A 20898-nucleotide genomic window follows, 5' to 3' on the forward strand; every position below is an offset into this window, starting at 1 on the left:
CGGTACATAACTACGATTGGACGACGTCACAGCCATGTCACAGCCATGTGTGCATGCCCCTCTGTCATGCACCTCGACATACTACACATCAAATGAAAATTCAGAGTCTCGTCTTTCCGATGATATAAACCATTTTGACACACAACAACCACAGCACTGACACTAAATCCTTTTTTACAGAGAAGTAAATACTTTTAAGAGCTGACTTTTCCTACCTTTGACTACCTTTGAAGGCTCTCTGCAAGTCAAACATCAATATTTCCGAGCAATATTGATCTCATTCTGTCCGTAAGGCTCCAGGGAATATAATCCAGTAAAATGATTAGGTCCAAAACACACGATAGATCCTCAAAGGGACAAAAACTCCAGAAAACGTTTCTTAACTTGAGACTAGCTCCGACATTTTTTTTCATCTCTATTGGTCATATCAGACGTAATTTGTTTCTGTCGGCAATAACCATGCTAAAGCATGTTACATGGAAGTGTTAGCTTCTGATTGACACCTAAGTTGGCCTTTTACGAGGGGTCTGGGGGGTGACTGGCACCTCGTATAGCCAACGAGTGTCACAGACAGCTGAACGATGACGCACAAATCCAAACCCTGGTAGAATCTACCAGTTTGATTGGACGCTGTGAGTGACACTCCAAACTTACAGCCAATGAGCAGCTGAGCACGCCGATATGTAACTTGCCATGGCAATTTGTAAACAAAACCGATCGGAGCTGCGCGAAGCTGGCATTTGTGCCAGTCTGCAGACTTGGTGCGTGGTTGTTTATTGTGATTTCACTAAGTTTTTTCGCATTTTAAATATGGATAAACGTACAGATAAACGTAAATACACTCTCGATGAAGTAGTAGAGGCATGTATGCGGCGTGACAGTGATCAATCGGACCAGGAGCAGTCTGAGGCAGAGAGCAACATGTGACATGAACTTGTGCTTTCTGCCTGCTAGGGATTGCTACAATCAGTGGCACATGGAAAAACGCTGAGCTGTGGTGTAACAGTTTGTAAAAAATGTATATAGTTTGTGTGCATTTTATTAAAAAAAAAGTAAAAAATAAAATATATATATTTTTTTGGCCCATAAGACTTGTTTTGACTATTGTTATATTGAAATGTGTATTTTTTATTGTTTTTATTATGGAATATGAATTTCCATAACTAATAGAGTGACACTGTGTGTAGATATAGATTCCTTTAGGTGTAAGCTTTCAGTAGAGCCCTCATTGATATATGTGGGTTGAAGCATTCAAAGGTTATTACACTTTTTCCATACGTTCTAAAATGTGAATAATGGATAAACCAGAGTTCCCTCTAAAAAGCACCAGGACATGCCCACATAAAAACTGGTGTAAAAATGTCATTTTTACAGGTATTCTTTTCAAATTTGAAATGTGAGTAGTCAACAAGATATTCTGTTGGTACATAGTGTGTTTCTGTCCCCACCTACCTACTGCAGCTAAAGAGGCCTTTATTTTTACAAAAAAACTTAGGCGAGAACAAAAAAAATCATTTTTTCTGTGAGTTCTAATGTGCATAACTTTTGATCAGTCACACCTACAGTGATTCTGACTACTAAGGGTGAAACTAGAGAATGTTAACTTTACAAAGAGACCAAACATGTGTTTATACTCCAGATAGTTCAATAACAGCAATGATTCTAATTTGGAGAGGTCAAATTACAAGCGATTTAGCAAAAATGACCCCGCTTGATGAAAATAAATGTAAATGCATATCTAAGTAAAATGTAATACTGCTTGTTTTGTTGATCTACAAAATGTCCATTAAAATGAAACTTTCAACCCTAAGAAATTAAAAATAATTTAAGAAATGGAAAATTCACAATTACATTTACGTTTATTTGCTTAGCAGACGCTTTTATCCAAAGCGACTTACAGAAGAGGTCAACATGATCAAGAAAACCTCAAACTGTTGACTGTTCAGGAATAAGTGTTACAGGACATGGGTACAAAGTTGATCATCAAGTGAAGAGCCGAGAACAAAATACAAGCAAGTACTCATTTCTTTTCTGTTACTTACCTTTTTAAGCTCAGGTACTTGGGTTTTTTACATGCAGTTCAGGTATAGCCTCAATCTCAAGGTAAGTAGGCCTATTTTTGGAAAGTCCCATAGCTTCTTGCATGGTATGTAACAAATAGTACATAAAGGTAAACCAGAAGTTTTCTAAAAAGTATCAAGCAGTGTATGGGAGTAACAACATTTCCCAGGCATTGCAATACCACTACTTATTTATTTATTTATGATTTATGCATCTGGTTTTAAAACTCAGAGCTACAGGGTCTGGATCCTATCCATACAACAGTGGGCAAAAACCAGAAATTATGCCTGGGCATAATGCCACTGGCATTAAAATCCTCCAAGGCAGGGTAAACTCTATTATTGAAGAAAAAAACAAGCAGAATTGTGAATATGTAGTACTTGAGACTTTTAAAGTTTGTGGGTAAGTGGGACATTATTCGGAGAAACCATTAAAAGTTTATGGTGAAGGAATTTCTGTCTTTCTGCTATATACACCAATAATTGACATGCACTTCACCTTCACTTTTGTAATCAATTGCTTCTTGTTATATTTATTCATAAATACTCAAAATGACCTATTAATGAAACCATAGCTCCCTCATACCATCCCAATCCAAACCACTTAATTCCAAGTCAGTCAATAATAAATGGTGAGAGGTAATAAATATCTGCTCATCCACAGAAATGCCCCAGGAAAACATTAAGAGGGCAGAGGGTTATGCTAGGATAGAATTATAAGATGTCCATTTCTCACTGCACTTACTTTATGCCCCACTTATCAAAAATTCCTAGAATAACAGCTTATTAAATCCATGTTTTATTGCAAGAGAGCAGAATAAACTTCATTTTCATAAAAGGAGACTCCAATAAATTGCTAATTTATTTTGACTCAAGGCATGTTGGAAGACCCCGATTCCAAGCACAAGAGAAACATATGGCTAGATGAGACACAGATAAACTTTTCTAGGTTTGCTGAAAGCTGTCACTGCACATCGTTCCAGCTATTAAAGAATAATCAAAGGTAGTGGGATGCCTTTTTAAAACAGGGCTATAAACGTACTGTGCATAGAAAACAATGTATATGCAGTAAAGTAAGCAAAGGGAACTGCTGGAGAGAGAAACGTGAGAGGCGCAAACCTTGAAGATACTTGTCGTGAAAGGCTCATGACCGTTGTTAGTGCCAAAGTTATCTATGCCAGATACAAGGGAGGTGAATAATTGTGGGATCAAATGCTTTTGGTTCTTAATGAATTAAAATATAGCTGTTTGTTTTTTAATTTCTGTTCTTTATTGAGCTTTTGTGTTAATCAGTATAAAAAAATCACAGATAATACACTGTTGTACAGAAACATGGGGAACTGTCCAAGGTTGTAAATATTTTTAATAGTCATTGTAAACAAGGAGTCCAGTGGTAAATAGCTTGTGATTACACTTTACCATTTATTGTGTTTTATATTGCACCAATCAACACCAGTATAAAGGAGTTCAGGTGAAATAGAGAAGCAATGGACCAGTTTATTACCAGTTAAGTTCCTCACTGCTTCACATATCAAATGTATTAAAACCTTTGTCAAAGCTTAGAGTGTCACAGAGCATACATATTTTAAGCTATAACCTGGAAAGTTTTTTTTTTTTTTTTATAAAAAGCTGTATCCTGCCAGAAACATTCCTCTTATTGTGTTACTGAAGGGTCATCATCGTGACAAGCACAGGGACTGAAGAGATGTTATGTCACAAGCAGCTGGACTACTGTGGTACAGTGCATTCTGGGATTTATCCACCCCATTGTATCTGTCAGACAATGTCATGCTATACTGATCCACTGAATCCTCAGTACTGGGCTTAAGGTAAGATAAACATTTCTTTGATCAGTTTTCAACAGTTTTTTTCACTCGGGGTGACTACATGACTGTCTGCGTCTTACAGTAAGATCTAAGAATCTTCAAAATCTGGACTAACGAATACAGTTTCAGATTAATCTTTTTTTTTAATAGGTGCATGCTCTTGAACATTAAGAAGGCAAATATTGCAGCTTTTTTAGTGTCACATGCTGCTGTTTTCATTGACCTCTGGTTTAATGTACTGTATGCACGCTTTTAATAATGGTAAACAATATTATTGAAATAATGTATACTAACCATGGCTTCATGTTCTGATTGTTTAAATTGGAGAAGTACTTAATGCTTAATTTTACAAATTCATTTTAAATTCTACTAAAGCTGATTTTTCTCAGACTGTTCTAGTTTCTGTAAAGTGTCCCTGTGTGTGTGTGTATTTGTGTGTGTGTGTGTTAGTATGCCCTGCAAAACACTGGAGTTGTGCACATTTAACATTGGGACACTTTGAGATCTTGAAGAAAAATGTGAATTTTACCATAATGCATACATTTGGTAGTTTCCAAGTGAGCACTCTGGGAAAAGGACAGGATATTTGGATCATTTAACTTCAGTCCATGTGAGCAGTATGAACGAAATGTTCATAAACCTTTGAATTTTTATTATTCTAGAATGTATTATAATGACATTCAAATGAAATGTATTAATAAATGTATAAAGAATGTAGAACAAATTTCAAAAGTCCACCCTAATTTAATGTGCATTGATATTTTTACTATTGCAACCTTAATCGAACGTTCCTCAAAAATTATATCAAATTTCACAAACACATGTATAGAGTTGCAATAGATACACAATCACATTCATTTTTGAAATGTTGTCCCCTTTAACTACAAGTAAAAATTGTATGGTTTTATTTTTTAAAGTAATGCCTTTCCCAATTGCTATTTTTAAAAAAATTCTAATAGTGAAGCACTGCATCAAGAATCAAAGTGTACAGCCAACCTTTTTTAATCTAGGAACAAACCCAAAATGAAATGTCAATCCGTGACTAGACACACTTGCATGAATATCCACGCTTGCTCATGCTGAGACATAAAAACATAAGAAATTTGGCAAATGAGAGGAGACCATCAATCTTATTTGTGTGGTTAATAGCTAAGCTGTTTGAGTATCATATCTATTGTAAGTGCCAGAATGGATGGACTGGTGTACTGACTGGGAATGGGAGTGATGCCTTACCTGGCTAGCACGTCCTATAACAGTTAGCACTCAGGCTACGATGGATGGACAGGGACAGTTTATCCCCAACATGGGAGGTGGCAGTGCTTCTCTGGTTCAGTCCCAGTTTGGACACTCATAATGGACCTGTAGTGTGTACAGGTAACCCTGTCGGTGTCCTTGGGGGCCACCAGAGGGCGCTGCTGAGAGAAGTTCTCCCTACTTTAGGGAGCTTCTCTCTGACCCAGAAGTACTTCATATTGTTTATGCCCTGGCACCAGAAGTACTCCCAGTTCTTATATAACAGGAGCCACTCTGCCATACAAAGACGAATCAGACTCATCAGGCAGAAGATAACAGTCACCTGAAGGAGAAGGAAAAGGACTGTTTATTGATTGTGATTGTAGTTTTTGAACTGTGTATATCAGAAGGAGGCATTGTGATTAATAAAACAACTTTTATTTAAACTTGAACCTGTGTTTGTCTCGATTATGTCTGGGATTTGGGTCTCAGTGGCTCCGTCTTGTGGTCACACCAGGTATTTCTTAAGGATTTTCAAGGTTTCTGCTTCAACTACACGCTTTGGTAATTTGTTCCAGATTGCCACAACTCTGAATAAAGAACTGCTTCCTGTTATCAGTCTTAAATGCACTTCTTCTTGATTTACACTGGTGCTCTTGCGTATGTGGTTTGCTATTTATTTGGGGGGGATCTACTTTACCAATGCCTTTGAAAATGTTGAAGACCTGGATTACAGCCTTCTCTGCTTGAGACTAAGCAGGATTTATTCCCTGAGTCTGTCACAGTAGGCCATGCTGTTTAGTCCTGTGATGCATCTACTTGCTCTCCTTGGCACAGCCTTAAGTGCTGTTGTGTCTCATTTATAATGTGGTGGCCAGGCCTACACACTACTACTGTCATTATTAGACTAAAGACAAGGCCCTTGATTTATATTCAACAGTTTTCACAATATAGCCTAAAATTTTATTTGATTTTTTTATTAATTTTAATTGAGATCATAGAGATACCAGTTAATTTAGCATACACATGTTTAAGATGCAAGAGGAAACTGCAATATTTGAAAAAAACTTATGAAGATGAGGATAAATTTTACAAAAGCCATACAAGCAGGTGAAAAATGAAAACATGGTCTATACATTTGCAAGGCAGAAGCAGTAACCACTGTGATATATTTTTAACATTTGTTTAAGCTACATTTATATCATTATGTAATTGTATATCAGTTTTAATAAATTTATAATTTGGGGAAAAAGGTAAGAAAATTGTATATGAAGAATGGAATGTTCTAGTTGGTAATACAGTAAATAAATAGATGAACATGTTCTATGTGCCGACAGCATTAATGAAATAATACAAAAGTAAGGTGAATCTTGCTTAAGCAGGGTGAAATAATAATTTATAATTTAATGGTACAAACAAAAAAGCTAACCACAGACAAAGTTAATGTAATTACATTTTAATAAAGGATAATTTCTTCCTAAAAGTTGAGAAAACCCAAGCCAAATGACACCTTTTATTGGCTATCTAAAAAGACTACAATATGCAGACTTTCGAGGCAACTCAGGCCCCTTCTTCAGGCAATATTTAATTGATTACATTGTATTACATTGATTACATCTTTCCCGAAGAAGGGGCCCGAGTTGCCTCGAAAACTTGCATATTGTAATCTTTTTAGTTAGCCAATAAAATGTGTCATATTGCTTGGCTTTTCTCTACATTCATAATGGCTACAACACCCTAGTACTTCCTAAAGGTTCTAATGTATTGTAGTACAATTTTTCCATTTAAAAAAAACAAAAACAAATACAATTTCAGTATCTCAAATGCTTTTATTTATAAAAACAATACATGCAGTATATAAATAAAGAAAACTAGCTCCTTAAAGTGATCAGAGTCAGACAGGGGCACAATCACATGTTTCTTTTTCCTACACAGAATAAAGCGCCTTTCTCCCACTGCCCTTTGAAAATGTATGGCTTGTACCTGGAAGCAGTGAATGATTACATCAATGAATCTTACGGGGAAGATGTGTGGAGGCTTATTGAAGCCCGTGCAGAAATTCCACATCTTAAGTTTGTGCGCCATCAAATGTACAAGTAAGGCTCTTGTCAGTCTATTTTTTCCAAATCTGCAAGTTTGAGAATCCTGCTAAAGCATTGCGGGTAGAGATTTTATTGAATTATAGCATGCTGCCATTCTTTCTCCAGAGCTAATCTGTCTGATGCAGCTTCTGCTTTCCATGCTTTTGTGTTTCCTTGCTGACTGGGAATAGAGTTTACTCTCTTTATTGCAGTGATAATCTCATTCTGCGACTGGCAAAAGCCGCTGGGGAAGTCTTGGGGAAGACGCATGATGAGTTGATGTATGCCTTTGGGGTATACATGGTGAAGAGAATAGGAAACTATGGATATGAGCGAATACTCAAGGTAATATCTGCATAAATGGGTTTGAATAGTAAATGCAAAAACCTTTATACTCTTTTGAAAATATGCTCTTGATTGACATGGCTGAAATGAAGAGACAGGCCTACAGTAGGTACCTCAACAGACTTTTCTTTGTTGCTGATTGTGAGAGTATAAAGCTTAGACTTAATTAGATTAAGTAGCATATATTTCACATTGAGGAACATGAAGAAGACTGCTGTTTAGGTAAAGGAAAACAATGGGCTCTCTGTTTGTTCTCCTATTACAACAATAGGACAGTAAAACAATATGAGTGGGGAACATTATAAAAGTTTGAACCAAAAGTGTTCTACATTCCTTTCTACTGACTCTATACTTTGTGCACTGTAGATAATGAGAGAGGTAAATATCTATGCTTTGCCTAACTCAGTTTTAGAGATTTCCTATTTTTTTAAGGAATAGCCGCATTGCTGTTCCAGTTTTATTTCACACACTCTTTGAAATTGCGCTTTATTAACATTGCTGCTATACTGCATAGGCAGTTCTCAAGGCCTAACAAAGGTAACGATATGTATGACTGTCATTGGAATTTGATGCCATCGACTTCGCAGACTGTATCATCACATGTCTTGAGAGTGTGAATTGTAATAATCTTACATTTCTGTTAACAGCTGTGCAACAATTTAGGGAAAAATGTAAGGTAATAGGTTTCCATTTATCAATTTACTGAACAAAAATAGTCCACTGTTAATGCCGGTAAACTGGTTTATATGAAAGACCCTCAACCTGAGCTGAAGCAAAATAATTGCTAACCTTATTAACTCTTCTTTTTCTTATTATTTAAATGGATTTATATTTTACTGTGAAAAAGAAGTTGCTTACCTAAATTTCAAAAGAATTTCGGTTGTATGAAGTACTGTTTGTGTTTGTGTGGTTCCTTCATGTTCGCCTGATGATTTGTGCTGTAGGATGCTTTAGACAATCCATCCACTAATTAAATCAAAATATTTAACATAAAACATATAACAAACAAAATATTTTGAACATTTTAAATATACTTTATCATACTGCAATAGACTATCTTGCCAGTTGTCTCCTGTACAGCTACTGACTTTTCATAACCCTGTATGTTCAATTGAATCAGTTTATAAAAATTAATGGATGAATGATAATTAAATCATAATTAAATTTAAATATATTTTAAATTAACTTTTGGATTATTAATAATTAGCTGCATGTGGTCGTCAGGACAAAATACAACCCAAAGACTCCCTAGCAATTTTACTATATTCGTGAACTTGGAGAGGTGTCAGCTAACTCTTAAGAATTACCCAGTGCAGAGGATGTGGACCCACCTGTGCTTACTGGCTTTCTTTAGAAGACACTGGCAATACCTGTGATGTGCTGGTGCCCTGGCTGAGGTTTGTTTCCTGCCTTGTGCCCATTGTTGGCTGGGATTGGCTCCAGCAGACCCCCGTGACCCTGTAGTTAGGATATAGCGGGTTGGATGATGGATGGATGGACACTGGTAATACGATATCTTAGCCGTATCACTGGCATATGAGTCCTATTAATCTTTTCCTCTATAAAATACGTCCAGATTGACAATGTTTTTTGTGAAAACTTCAAGCCTTGCCCTCCGTTGCTGAGGTGTTCACTTGCACGTTGTTGAGCATTGGCGATTGCTTCGTTTCAATGTTGTATCTCTTCATTGGTGTTGTTAGCACAATATTACTGTTGCATGGCAGCATTTGCTGCACACGTCTTTCGTAGAGAGAAGTGAGATGCATGCAAGTGGCGAAAAAATTTCAAAATGCATGCATGCATGCATGCATTTTCAAGTGGCTGTGGTTGAGCGTGAGCACAGCGTACTACTCCACAGTCTTTCGTTTATATATGTTTAATATTCAACATTTGGGGCTACACCTTTTACAAGTTCTTTAGGTCAGCTTTCCACGTCACTTGTGTGTCATGTGAATTGAAGAGCAGAGAATGAGTGACTGCTGAGGTTTGATCACCAGTAGGAGATTTGCCAGACTGGGCTTTAGCAATGAATTGGATTTTAGCTGCTGTGCTACCACAGGCAGTCTGATGAAAATGGTGAATTTAAAAGATTGGGAATGTAACCGTGATTGATGTTAAGCCTGTAATGGTGCAATGAGTGATAACATTGATGCTAGCTGCCAGTGCTACAGAAGTTCTTGAACTCGGATGGGAAGTTTGCTCGTTTATCCAGGCCGCAGTGGGCTTTAGATCAAAACAGATAGCGTTAGATCTTAGGTATTGTACATGCTACAGCAGGTGCTGTGGACATAACCAATCTCACTTAAAATACATTGCAATATTTCTTTTATGTTTCCTTATTGTAATTTTCTCCAGAGAATACAGAGCTCCTGCTATGCATTAATTATAAAACTGTATGCAGTAATAATTGTTAGACATATTTAAAATAGTAATTGTAATTATAGTATATTGAAATTGAGTTAAAGTTATAGTTTATTGCCATGTGTACAAAGCACAATATAATTCTGAGGTATGATTAAAATGGTAATTGTAATAAGGGAGCAAAATATGAAGCTCAAGAAATTAAAGATGCTGCTAGAACCTCAATTAATAAAATGCTAAGTTAATTCAAAAGCTTTAGGTAGTCTGTACTTAGTGTGTTGTTCAAGTGAAATGCACCACACTGGTACTGAATAACAAGGAGCAGCACAGCGGTTTAATTTTTAGTTTTGGTTTTATGTTTGATTACCAGTAGGAATTTCCTTTTTGTAAATTTGCCTGTTTTCTCTGTGTTCACTTGACTTTTTCTTCTGGGACTCTGGTTTCCATTTACAGTTTAAAGGCATGTCCAGCATAAGTGAGTCTGGGCTTGTGCTTGAGTGAGCCCTATGATGCAGATATATCTCATACAGTGTTAATCAGGGTCATCTTAACAGCATTATAGGCCCCTGGGGAAAGCAGTGCACTGGGGCCCCTACCTACACAACCACTCAGCAAGTCACAATATACATAGATTAGCATGGGGTCCCCGGACAACTGCCGAATGTGCCCATGCGTTAAGATGGCCCTTGGGTTAATTATTGACAATAATGTCAGGGCACCACATAGTCCAATGCTGGAAAGTGTTGTTTCAGAAAATGGATGAATAGATTGCATTATTAGCTGTAAAATGTATTTTTATATTGAAGAGTCTTAACATTTCAATCTAGTTTATTAATAATTGAGTCATAGCAGTACTTGTTGATAAACAGAAACTTATTCAGTTTTATTAAAAGCTGGAATCATTAAAATTCTTTGCTAATGAATAGTGATTTCAAAAGATAATGCTTGTGGAACATTATGATAAGCCTGCAGTGATCTTTAATAGTCATTGGTGTCTTCTTTCAGGTTTTGGGCCGCAATGTTCGTGACTTCATTAATGAGCTGGATAACCTGCATGAGTATTTCCGGTTCTCCTTCCCCAAAGTACAGCCACCAAGTTTCTGTGTAGAAGAAGAATGTGAAACAAGCCTAACGCTCCATTACCGCAGCACGCGCAAAGGCTTCACACAGTTTGTGAAGGGTATGTGCTATTTGTGTTTGCACAGAAGGGTTAAGAAACAACACAACACTTTAGAGTATAATGAAAAGTTATTAGGATATGACTGCCAGATGGTGATTGTTTTGTTTATAATGGAATTACTGATAGCAGTCTGAAATAAACTTGTAATAAATACTCAGCATTTGTTTCCAGGTTTGCAGAAGAAAAGGTGATAAGTGATGCATTGACAGGTCCCATTCTCTGTCTGCTACTCTATCAAGTGTTTGCTACCTAATGTTAGAAACAAAAGAAAGTGTAAAAAGTAATCAAGCATAAATATTTAACAAAATCTGTTTAACTCCTTCTGCAGTAAGGGGTTTTTATGTAGTACTAGCAAAATACCCACGCTTCACAGCGGCGAAGTACTGCCTTAAAATTTTTATTAAGAAGAAAATTAAACCTTTGTAAACTGAGGGAAAATATACCAATAATTATTTGTTAAGGATCTCTTTGTATACCACATTGTGAGTTTGGCCCTCTGGTTGTAATATGACCAAGCTGTGCGCTGAGCTTACTCTTGAGCATGCAACGTACAGTTGGCCATGTGAACAGTAATCTTGTCTGAAATCTCACAGCTTGGATTGCTGCTGTCATAATCGGTTTGAGTTTCATGGTTTGTTTCAATTACGACAGTATTTGTAGGACTTGTGTTGAAGAGACATTCGGCATCTGTAAAGCGTTGTAAGTATACAACCGGTTTCATCGATAACTTCACATCCAGCTTTTGAGAGTTTAAACATTCATAAACATCAAAGTGTCCACTACTGAAATCGTCACCTGTGAATCTAAGATCTTTAAGAGGCATTGACGGGTGTCGAAAGGTGTAAAATATTTGGCCATTTCGGTACACTTGAAAGCGACAACCAAACAATTCAGTGGCAGCCATCAACTCACATGCAGATCCATAGTTGAAGGGCTTAAGCATTTCACTCTTATAGTGCTCCAGTGTAGTATAATTATCTCCTGTACCGTCATCAGTCCACACCTTGAACCTGTCCCAGTCATTCAATACAAAAGACACAATGTTCCTCCGGATATCAAGAGTGAGCCTGATATGGCCGTGCAATATGTAACAAAGAGAATGGAAAAGGTAGGTGCCATCTCCGGGCATGGAAACAACTCAGTAAGTGACAGTTCTTTAAACGATGGTGATCACCTCGATAGACATGTTAATGGGGGTACGGTTGGAATGATAAAGGAAATGGGTACCTGAACAATGTAAAGTAAGTCTAAAATACCTACACAATAACTATAATCGTAATAAATGAACAATAAAACAGCGGAGAAGCCGTGGATTAAATTAAAAGGCTGTAGTTATCAGCAGGGAGACGTGAATCCCGTGGCATAGCAAGGAAGGGAATGTAGAGAATGGAGCGACGGATGGCTTTATATAGGCAGGCAGCCAACAACGTGGGAGGCGTTGGGATGGGGGACCCAACGCCGCCTCACACGGTGACTGAACTGCAGGCTATGGACATATATATGTACGTAAGTAGGATTCAGTTAGTGTTGGGAACCCGCGTACCAAATTTCTTGAAGATGGGCCCATAAGTAACAAAGACTGTTGAAAAGTTCAATATGGCAGCCGACAGTGGCATCATACCACCGAAATAAGTACGTACATTGTTTTCAGTTAGCGCAGGGAAGCCGCCTACCAACTTTCTTGAAGATTGGGCCATAAATAAGAAAGTTCAACATGGCGAAAGTTGTCGACCGTTATGACCGTTACGCGTAGAATTTTGAAATGAAACTTGCTTAACTTTTGTAAGTAAGCTGTAAGGAATGAGCCTGCCAAAGTTCAGCCTTCTACCTACACGGGAAGTTGGAGAATTAGTGACGTTGGAAAGTTCAATATGGCGGCTGACAGTGGCGTCATACCACCGAAATAAGTACATACATTGGTTTCGGTTAGCGTAGGGAAGCCGCCTACCAAATTTTTTGAAGATGGGGCCATAAATAAGAAAGTTCAACATGGCTGACGTTGTTGACCGTTATGACCGTTACACATAGAATTTCGAAATGAAACCTGCTTAACTTTTGTAAATAAGCTGTAAGGAATAAGCCTGCCAAATTTCAGCCTTCTACCTACATGGGAAGTTGGAGAATTAGTGACGTTGGAAAGTTCAATCTGGCAGCCGACAGTGGTGTCATACCACCGAAATAAATACGTACATCGGTTTTGATTAGCGCAGGGAAGCCATCTACCAAATTTCGTGAAGATGGGGTCAGCCTTCTACCTAAACGGGAAGTTGGAGAATTAGTGACATTGGAAAGTTCAATATGGTGGCCGACAGTGGCGTCATACCATCGAAATAAGTACGTACATCTGTTTTGGTTAGCGCAAGGAAGCTGCCTACCAAATTTCGTGAAGATGGGGCCATAAATAAGAAAGTTCAACATGGCGGACGTTGTCGACAGTTATCGAATGTTATGATCATTATGTGTAGAATTTCGAAATGAAACCTGCTTAACTTTTGTAAGTAAGCTGTAAGGAATAAGCCTGCCAAATTTCAGCCTTCTAACTACACGGGAAGTTGGAGAGAGAGAGAGTGAGTGAGTGCTTTGCCTATTATTAGTATACTGTAGATTGTGCCTATATTACATAACCAAAAATAAAGGAGCTGCAAATGGTTGAAGAGTAGAGAGTACGACAGATTTCTAAAATAAATAGTTTGTGTGATTAGAAACCTATGTTTACATCAACTAAATAAAATTCAAAAATAGAGCTTTAGGGATTTCTCTCCAAAAAAAAAAACTGGATTTTACATTACATAACCGAGACCATTTATGATGCACAACCCTGGAATCAATTTTCTTTTGTGCCCCAGTCAGTCAGGTATTGTGCCAAGTATAGCATTGCAAAGTTATACTGTTTGACACAAAGTATCCCCCCTTTTTGAAGACATTTAGTTTCTTGCACATAATCTCTCCAAACAAGAATAGTAGTAGAAGTTACATATTTTATAATTTTCAGCAAAATATATACTCATAAACACACATACTGTATATATATCAGTCTGAAGCAATAAGATTTTTATTTAATTTTATTTTTCATACCAGTCAATTTCATTTACCATGAGACACAGAGGACACTTACATTTTCTACATTAGATTGAGGTTTGTGTGTTGCACTTTTCTTAAACCTTCTGCTGCAGTTGCCCCACAGAAGTTCAGTATGCTTTAATTTTTTTATTTTTCTTGTTGTAGTTCTATTTTTCTTGCATTTCATGTCTGAAATAAACTCAGTATATACATACATTTTCATACCAGGTTCTCCTTTGGCTTTGTTATCGGGGTAAAGGCAATGCCTTTGCTGGTAGCCCTAGGCACAAGGCAGGAAACAGGCCATCCTGAGCGCTGAGCTAGTCATACAGATGCATACACCTAAACCTGTGCTTCTCGGCCACTTTTGAGCCACAGGTGGCAGTCGCTGCATTGAAAGCACATGATACTTGGAAACAGTATAATCTGCTACACCTCCACCACTGCCACTGCCACCAAAGGGCACTTCAGGGTACAACAGAGCTTTGAGAGATTTCTTTACCCTGTTTTTAATTGTGCTCACTTCATAATCTCACCTAAAAAACCTCTCGAATCTGCACTTCAGTTTTATTTCTTGTTTGTAATCATGCTGGTTTCTGACTTCTGTGGTTTGTTCAGAAGCGTGATTAGAAACGGGATAAAAGTTATTGCACCATGCAGTCTATCCCTTTGGGGTCTATGTTTTGTACTGTGAACAAGCCACATGAAATTTAGAGAGACACAAATACAGCATAACAGTAATCGCAGGTATGCTAACAAACATTGAAATTAAAAGAGCACTGCTCTGTAAACTAACATAGAGAGAATATGTAGCAGACAGCGTCCAACATCATTGAACTGTAAAACTGCAAAATTATACAAACACCATTCAATATGTGGAGTATCAGAGGATGTCTCTAACATCTGCAATGACTTCCTCATTGCCTTACTTTGTCATGCAGTTATGGTACACACATAAATAAAAATAATATAATGTTCAATGTTGTTCAGCATGCAATGTTTATCTGGATTTATAAGCACAGTCTTAGTGATTCCGCTGTAAAGATGATTCAGCTTCATGGGTCAATTGTGTAGTTCCATAATAAGGCATGAATAAGCAGACGGAGCAACATATGCATATATATTCTTTTACCCCTTAGTGCATTTTTAACCAATAAATGTTAGTGTATACATTAGCATGCCACACAGCGCTCATGTTCAGGAATGTTTCCTGTGTTTTTGCCTTACGCTGCCTGGACAGACAAGAGATCCACATTCCTATGATAAAACAAAAAAATACGATAGAAAGGCAACATAACTTTAAGCATAGGTACATAACTGAAGTGTAACCCGAGAAAGCTGGGATCGTAATGAAGTAGAGTAAGATGCAGTTTTCTATTTTTTTTTTCCTTTTTTATGTTTTTCTGTGTGTAATATTTTCCTGGATTGTTTGTGATTTATTTCTCTTTGTATTTTCACTAAAGTTGTTAAAACAAAATTTATTGGACATTTTCTTTTTGTTATACCTTTGACTTATGCTTGACCCTACCTTGCAAACTCAGTAGCTGCTATATTTTGGGAACCAGAAAAAAACGCAGCTACAACTGTCATTGGTTAAAGTTAGGATGAACATGATTCTCTCAAAATAAATGTTGACTTCTCCAAAGATAATTTGCATGTTCATATTATGGTAGGTGAACTTTTATAGTAATAATGTATCTATTATATAAAAAGGAAACATTAAGTAAATGCTGTGTAGAATATGCTTTTTGTTATAATTTTACAACAGAAACATTCTTAGGGTTTTGTACCCTTTTATTTTTCTGCCAGGGCAACTATCACAGGTGGGTCGGCAGTTCTACAACACTGACATTGAAGTTGAAATCTTGTCAAAGGAAGAGACTGAAAAGATGACTTATGTGGTACGTTAACTGATTAGTATTTGTCAGACTTTTTAGTAAATATGTAAAGTTTTCCAAATTATTTCTGCATCTTAATGACAAATGAATTTTTCAGTATATGGTACGATAGTAAATTAGGCATCCTCGAATTGTCGACTCTGAAGTAGTGCAATGCTAATTCATCAGTAGCTCAGCTGTCCCAGTGTCTCATCCAGATACTTCTTAAAGGTTGTCAACATTTGTGTTTCAATACACATCTCAGTAGTTTGTTCCTGACTCCCATAACTCTTTGAGTGCTTCCTAGCATCAGTCCTAAATGCAATTTCCCTTAATTTCCACTAGTGTCCTCAACTACGTGGTTCACCATTTAGATGAAAGAATTCAACTGGATCTACTTTATCAATGCCTTTGAGAACTTTGAAGACCAGGATAAGGTCCCCACACAGTCTCCACTGCTCGAGACTAAACAGGTTTAATTCTCTAAGTCTATAAAAGTAGGTCATATTCTTAAGTCCTGGGACGCATTTGGTTGCTCTCCTGTGCATGGCTTCAGGTACTGCTATGTCTTTATACTGTGACGACCAGTATAGTGTAGTCTCAATAGTGCATTATATAGTCTGAGAATAACAGTTTTCAAAATACAGTTAAACCTAACATTTTACTTGCCCTTTTAACAGCTTCTGCACAATACGTAGATGATAAAAATGCTGTGTCAATATAAACCCCTAAACCAAGGTTTCATTTTTATTTCCCATGCTGCTGCCATCACTTCACTGATGCATGATTAGTGCGGTTTACCAGTGTAGCTAGATGGACTGGGCCGGGGCAAACAGTAAGTGAAAGAACAAACCAAGGGTGGAGCCCAGGCAGCTGCCTGACAAAAGCAGGTTTTTGGCACCCCCATACCCTACATACATTTGGTATTTGAGGCTTGACAAGGCTTTACAAGGCTGTAATATGCTGAAAAACACAGGTACCTGAATAAAAAGGAGTTGTGAATTTTTTTAAAGGAAAACATGTTCTATTATATAACACAAAAATACAGTTTTCATTCTCTGAAAGGCACAGAACTGAATATAGTTTCAGTAAGTCATCTATCATTCAGAGGCTTCATTTGAGCTTTTGTTGGGATATTTCAAACTGACTGGAGGTAGCGATCTATTCTATATCTATTCTTTTATTCTTTCAGTACTCCTTCCCGCAGAAACAGTTTAACATCTGTTGTATAAAAAGTGACATATAACTTTGTTCAGTAGAACTGGCTATTTGTCTCAAAACAAGTGGATATGACTAACCTTTTTCAAATCAGGCCCTACATTTTTGCTAAATGCTAGCAATAAAATCAGTCCATCCAGGTTTTTTTTTCTTTCTATCTCTGTGACATCAGACACATTGTGAACATGTACGGTATTAAAAATATTCAATTATGAACTATGAAGGCCATTGTTACACAACAATGTGTCAGTGTAGCTGGAGATATAATCTGAAGACTTATGGTGAACATTTAAATGACTGTTATAGGTAGACTTAATATTGCACAAGATGTAGACAATGACAGTCTGATAAAGTCTATTGGTTGTGCTTGCTATTTTGTAATGAAGAAAATAACTACAACACATTTACAAAACAATATTATAATGCAAATTGATTGTCCATTTTATTTCAAAGCAACATTGCACTTGCAAGTCATGAACTTTTGGAAGGCATATAACACTTAAGTTATACGTTTCTCTGAAATAACCACCGGGTATGTGAAGAGAATCTCTCTATATATCATGTCGAGGAATGTTGATCTAAAACAAACTAGCACAGGCGCTTCAAGGACAAAACTGAGGCACTGTGTCCAGTGTATAAATTATGTTTTATGGGACAGCTAGTCATTCAGTTTATAAACTGCAAGCATAATGGAAACAGTATGAATTGAATTATATAAAATGAATACATTGAGTAATTTAAATTAATGCAATAAAACACTAGGATGTTGTACCGTGTTAGCCATTATGAATGTAGAGAAAAGCCAAGCAAATGACACCTTTTATTGGCTAGCTAAAAAAATTACAATATGGCTAGCAACTAGGCAAAATGTAATCTATCTGTGAGTTATTCCTCAGCTCAGGCCTACTATGCTTAGAGGAGTCAAGGTTAGTGTTGAGAGGGAAGGAGAGAAGAAACAGATGGCAAAGTGCTGAGAATGCAGTACTCATGTAATGGCACATAAGAGATGACACAAAATATAACTAGCCTTGTTACTGTGAGTAATCAACTGGATTAAACTATTCTGCTTTGCCAAGATGTGAAGAAGGGGCCTGAGATGCCTTGAAAGCTTGCATATTGTAATCTTTTCAGTTAGCCAATAAAAGGTGCCATTTTGCTTGACTTTTCACTACATTCATACTGGCTAACACGGTATAACACCCTAGTACTTAAATAGCACGTTAAATGCGTCGTATTCTAAGTGTTCCCCAAGCCAGTCATTAATCTGTACGTGCTTCTTAAATGGGCTTTCTCTTACGTAGACAGGAGCGTGCAGGCAGTGATTGCCATTGAGAACGTAATATACATACTTTAATGCATTTCATCATAAAAATGATATCAAGTATACATTCTAGTATTCTAACACCACACTGCTCTAAGAGGATAGCACTTGGAAATCTACATCAACTTAGAGGCCAATCATCATCATTCTGTAAATACCCTCTCTCTTCTATTGAACTGAATTGAATTCCTTTATTGTTATTGTATGGAACAACAAGATTCAATATGCAACTCCTCCATAAACTTAATTTCCTACAAAATAATAAAAAAAAAAATACGATTAAAAAAAACAATGAAAAACGTACAATATGAGAGCATAAGTACAATATACATGTAAATATTATGCAGATATTACACTCAGGTTGTGTAATATTACAGTTTACAGTAATAGTAGTATAAGTATCATTGTCCGTGCAGGAAAGGCTCTGAAGTGTTTGTTGGATGGGAGAAATTCGAATAGAGTGCGGCATTAGTGTGTGGAATCTATGCAGATGTTGGTGGCTTTCCTGAGGCAGCATGTGCAATAAATGTCCTCCAGGGCTGGAAGCTGTATCTTCCTGCACTCTCAACACAACCTGTGCAGCTGTGATATCACACTCAAATACAATAAACCGGTTAAAATACAGTAATAATGCTAAAGCAGTTATAATAATTGGGTTTTTTTGGCTATTCTGTGCACAACTATATTGTTACAGAATGATTAAAGTCAAGTACCTTACATTTGTAAGCAATATGCAGTTAATTTCGGTGCATTTGATAAAGCCCATGTCATGGATGCAAATCTAAAAAAGAAAGACCACAGAAACAGTAGCACTGAATTGACGCTGGGCGTCTCCAATTTGCAAAACTGAGCAGAAATGTGTTTACGCATGGTGTGAGGCTACCATGAAAATGTGCGTTTTTCTATGCCACATTTAGTTTTTATATATCTCAAAGTGAGCGTGGAAACAGGTGTACACAACATTTTTGTGCATATGCTCCATTTATACACCACATCCTTAACCTCAGAGCCAACACATTTTTAGATATGCAAGCAATTATAAACAAAACTGATCAAGCAAGAACTGACAAAAACTTGTCTGATAACTATTACGCAGTCTTATGTTCTTTTAATTTAATTTAGCTGAAAGAAACTAATAGACACAAAAGGAATTTTGTTAAAACCAAGTGAATTCTCGGTCGCTTGAGGAACATAATCTTCACCCTTCTTGTGGAGCTCATTATATGCCGAATTAAATTCTAGAAAAGTAATTATTCAGGCAGACATGTATATTAATTTTCTGCCTGGTAGTTGAAAGACTCCAGTGATAGAAATAGAAGTTTAATATGAATATACATACTATTCAACACACATTTTCTGTTGGCAAAAATAGTGTGTTCGCTTCTCTCATTATATTGTGATACAATTGGATATAAACAATTTTGAGGATAAATAGATGAATTATGTTGTTTTCATCTTGATGTGTTAATAAATGTTAATCACGTGTTAGACTGATGAAATAATCTAACAACTAATTACTTTGCAATTTCATTTCACAGCCTGTTGGAGTCCACTTAACCCTCAAACATTTAAATATGTCATTGCTACACATTTAATTGTCAGTTAATTGGAATCGAACATTTGATTTGCATGTTATTAAGAATAATTAAGATGGCTGTCATCAGGCTAAGTATTTTCTTTTTAATGGAGGTCAGCATGCATCATTGACTGAGCACTCCTCTTTATTCTCATCAACTTTAGAGCTGCATTGATAATTGAGGAGACCGAGATTTCACTTTGGCCATCATTGCATCACTGTTTTTTACCTGATATACAAATGAGTCAAAATTTTATAAGAAGAAGTATTGCAGACTAATGTAATAATTTGTTTTCTTAATATATCATTCATTTTCCAAACGTGCTTATCTTTGATGGGTTTTCGTGAAGTTAATCTGTCAGGATGTATAATGACACAATGGAGCACACGGGAAAAGTTACCAGCAAATAAAGTCACTTTAACTAACGTGACGAGCACATTAACAGAATAAAAATATTCTGTGTTAAGAAAGACAATGTACATGTGAGACTTGGGTGGTCCTCAGCTGGGATATTGATAGTCATGTACTGAGGTGGACAAGTGCAATGAGGACACACAACAACAAGATTAGTGCTAAGGTGCACTGTGCAATTTATTCCAAATGAAAAATATAACAAAAAAGTCCAAATGTTTGCAAAAATGCACAGTGCTAAATTTTCTTTCCATACATAAATCAATATTCCATAAAATCCAGTTCTCAGTTAGAAAGTTAAAACTAATAAATAAGTCAATGAGGAAACAGGCTGAACTGCATCTGCAC

General features: G+C 36.7%; 1 protein-coding gene across 1 annotated transcript in view; it reads left to right on the plus strand.

Annotated features, from left to right (window-relative positions):
• The first annotated feature begins 7067 nt into the window (after nucleotides 1–7067).
• LOC120527355 (soluble guanylate cyclase 88E-like) overlaps nucleotides 7068–20898 on the plus strand; it is a 44146-nt gene continuing 30315 nt past the window's right edge. The window contains exons 1-4 of the mRNA XM_039750673.1: nucleotides 7068–7215; nucleotides 7413–7545; nucleotides 10912–11086; nucleotides 15956–16047. Of these exons, the coding sequence (XP_039606607.1) occupies nucleotides 7088–7215; nucleotides 7413–7545; nucleotides 10912–11086; nucleotides 15956–16047 (528 nt within the window). The 5' untranslated portion in view covers nucleotides 7068–7087. The remainder of the gene's footprint in view (nucleotides 7216–7412; nucleotides 7546–10911; nucleotides 11087–15955; nucleotides 16048–20898) is intronic.

The sequence above is a fragment of the Polypterus senegalus genome, chromosome 1, assembly GCF_016835505.1.
Source record: "Polypterus senegalus isolate Bchr_013 chromosome 1, ASM1683550v1, whole genome shotgun sequence".
Taxonomy (NCBI): Eukaryota; Metazoa; Chordata; class Cladistia; order Polypteriformes; family Polypteridae; genus Polypterus; species Polypterus senegalus.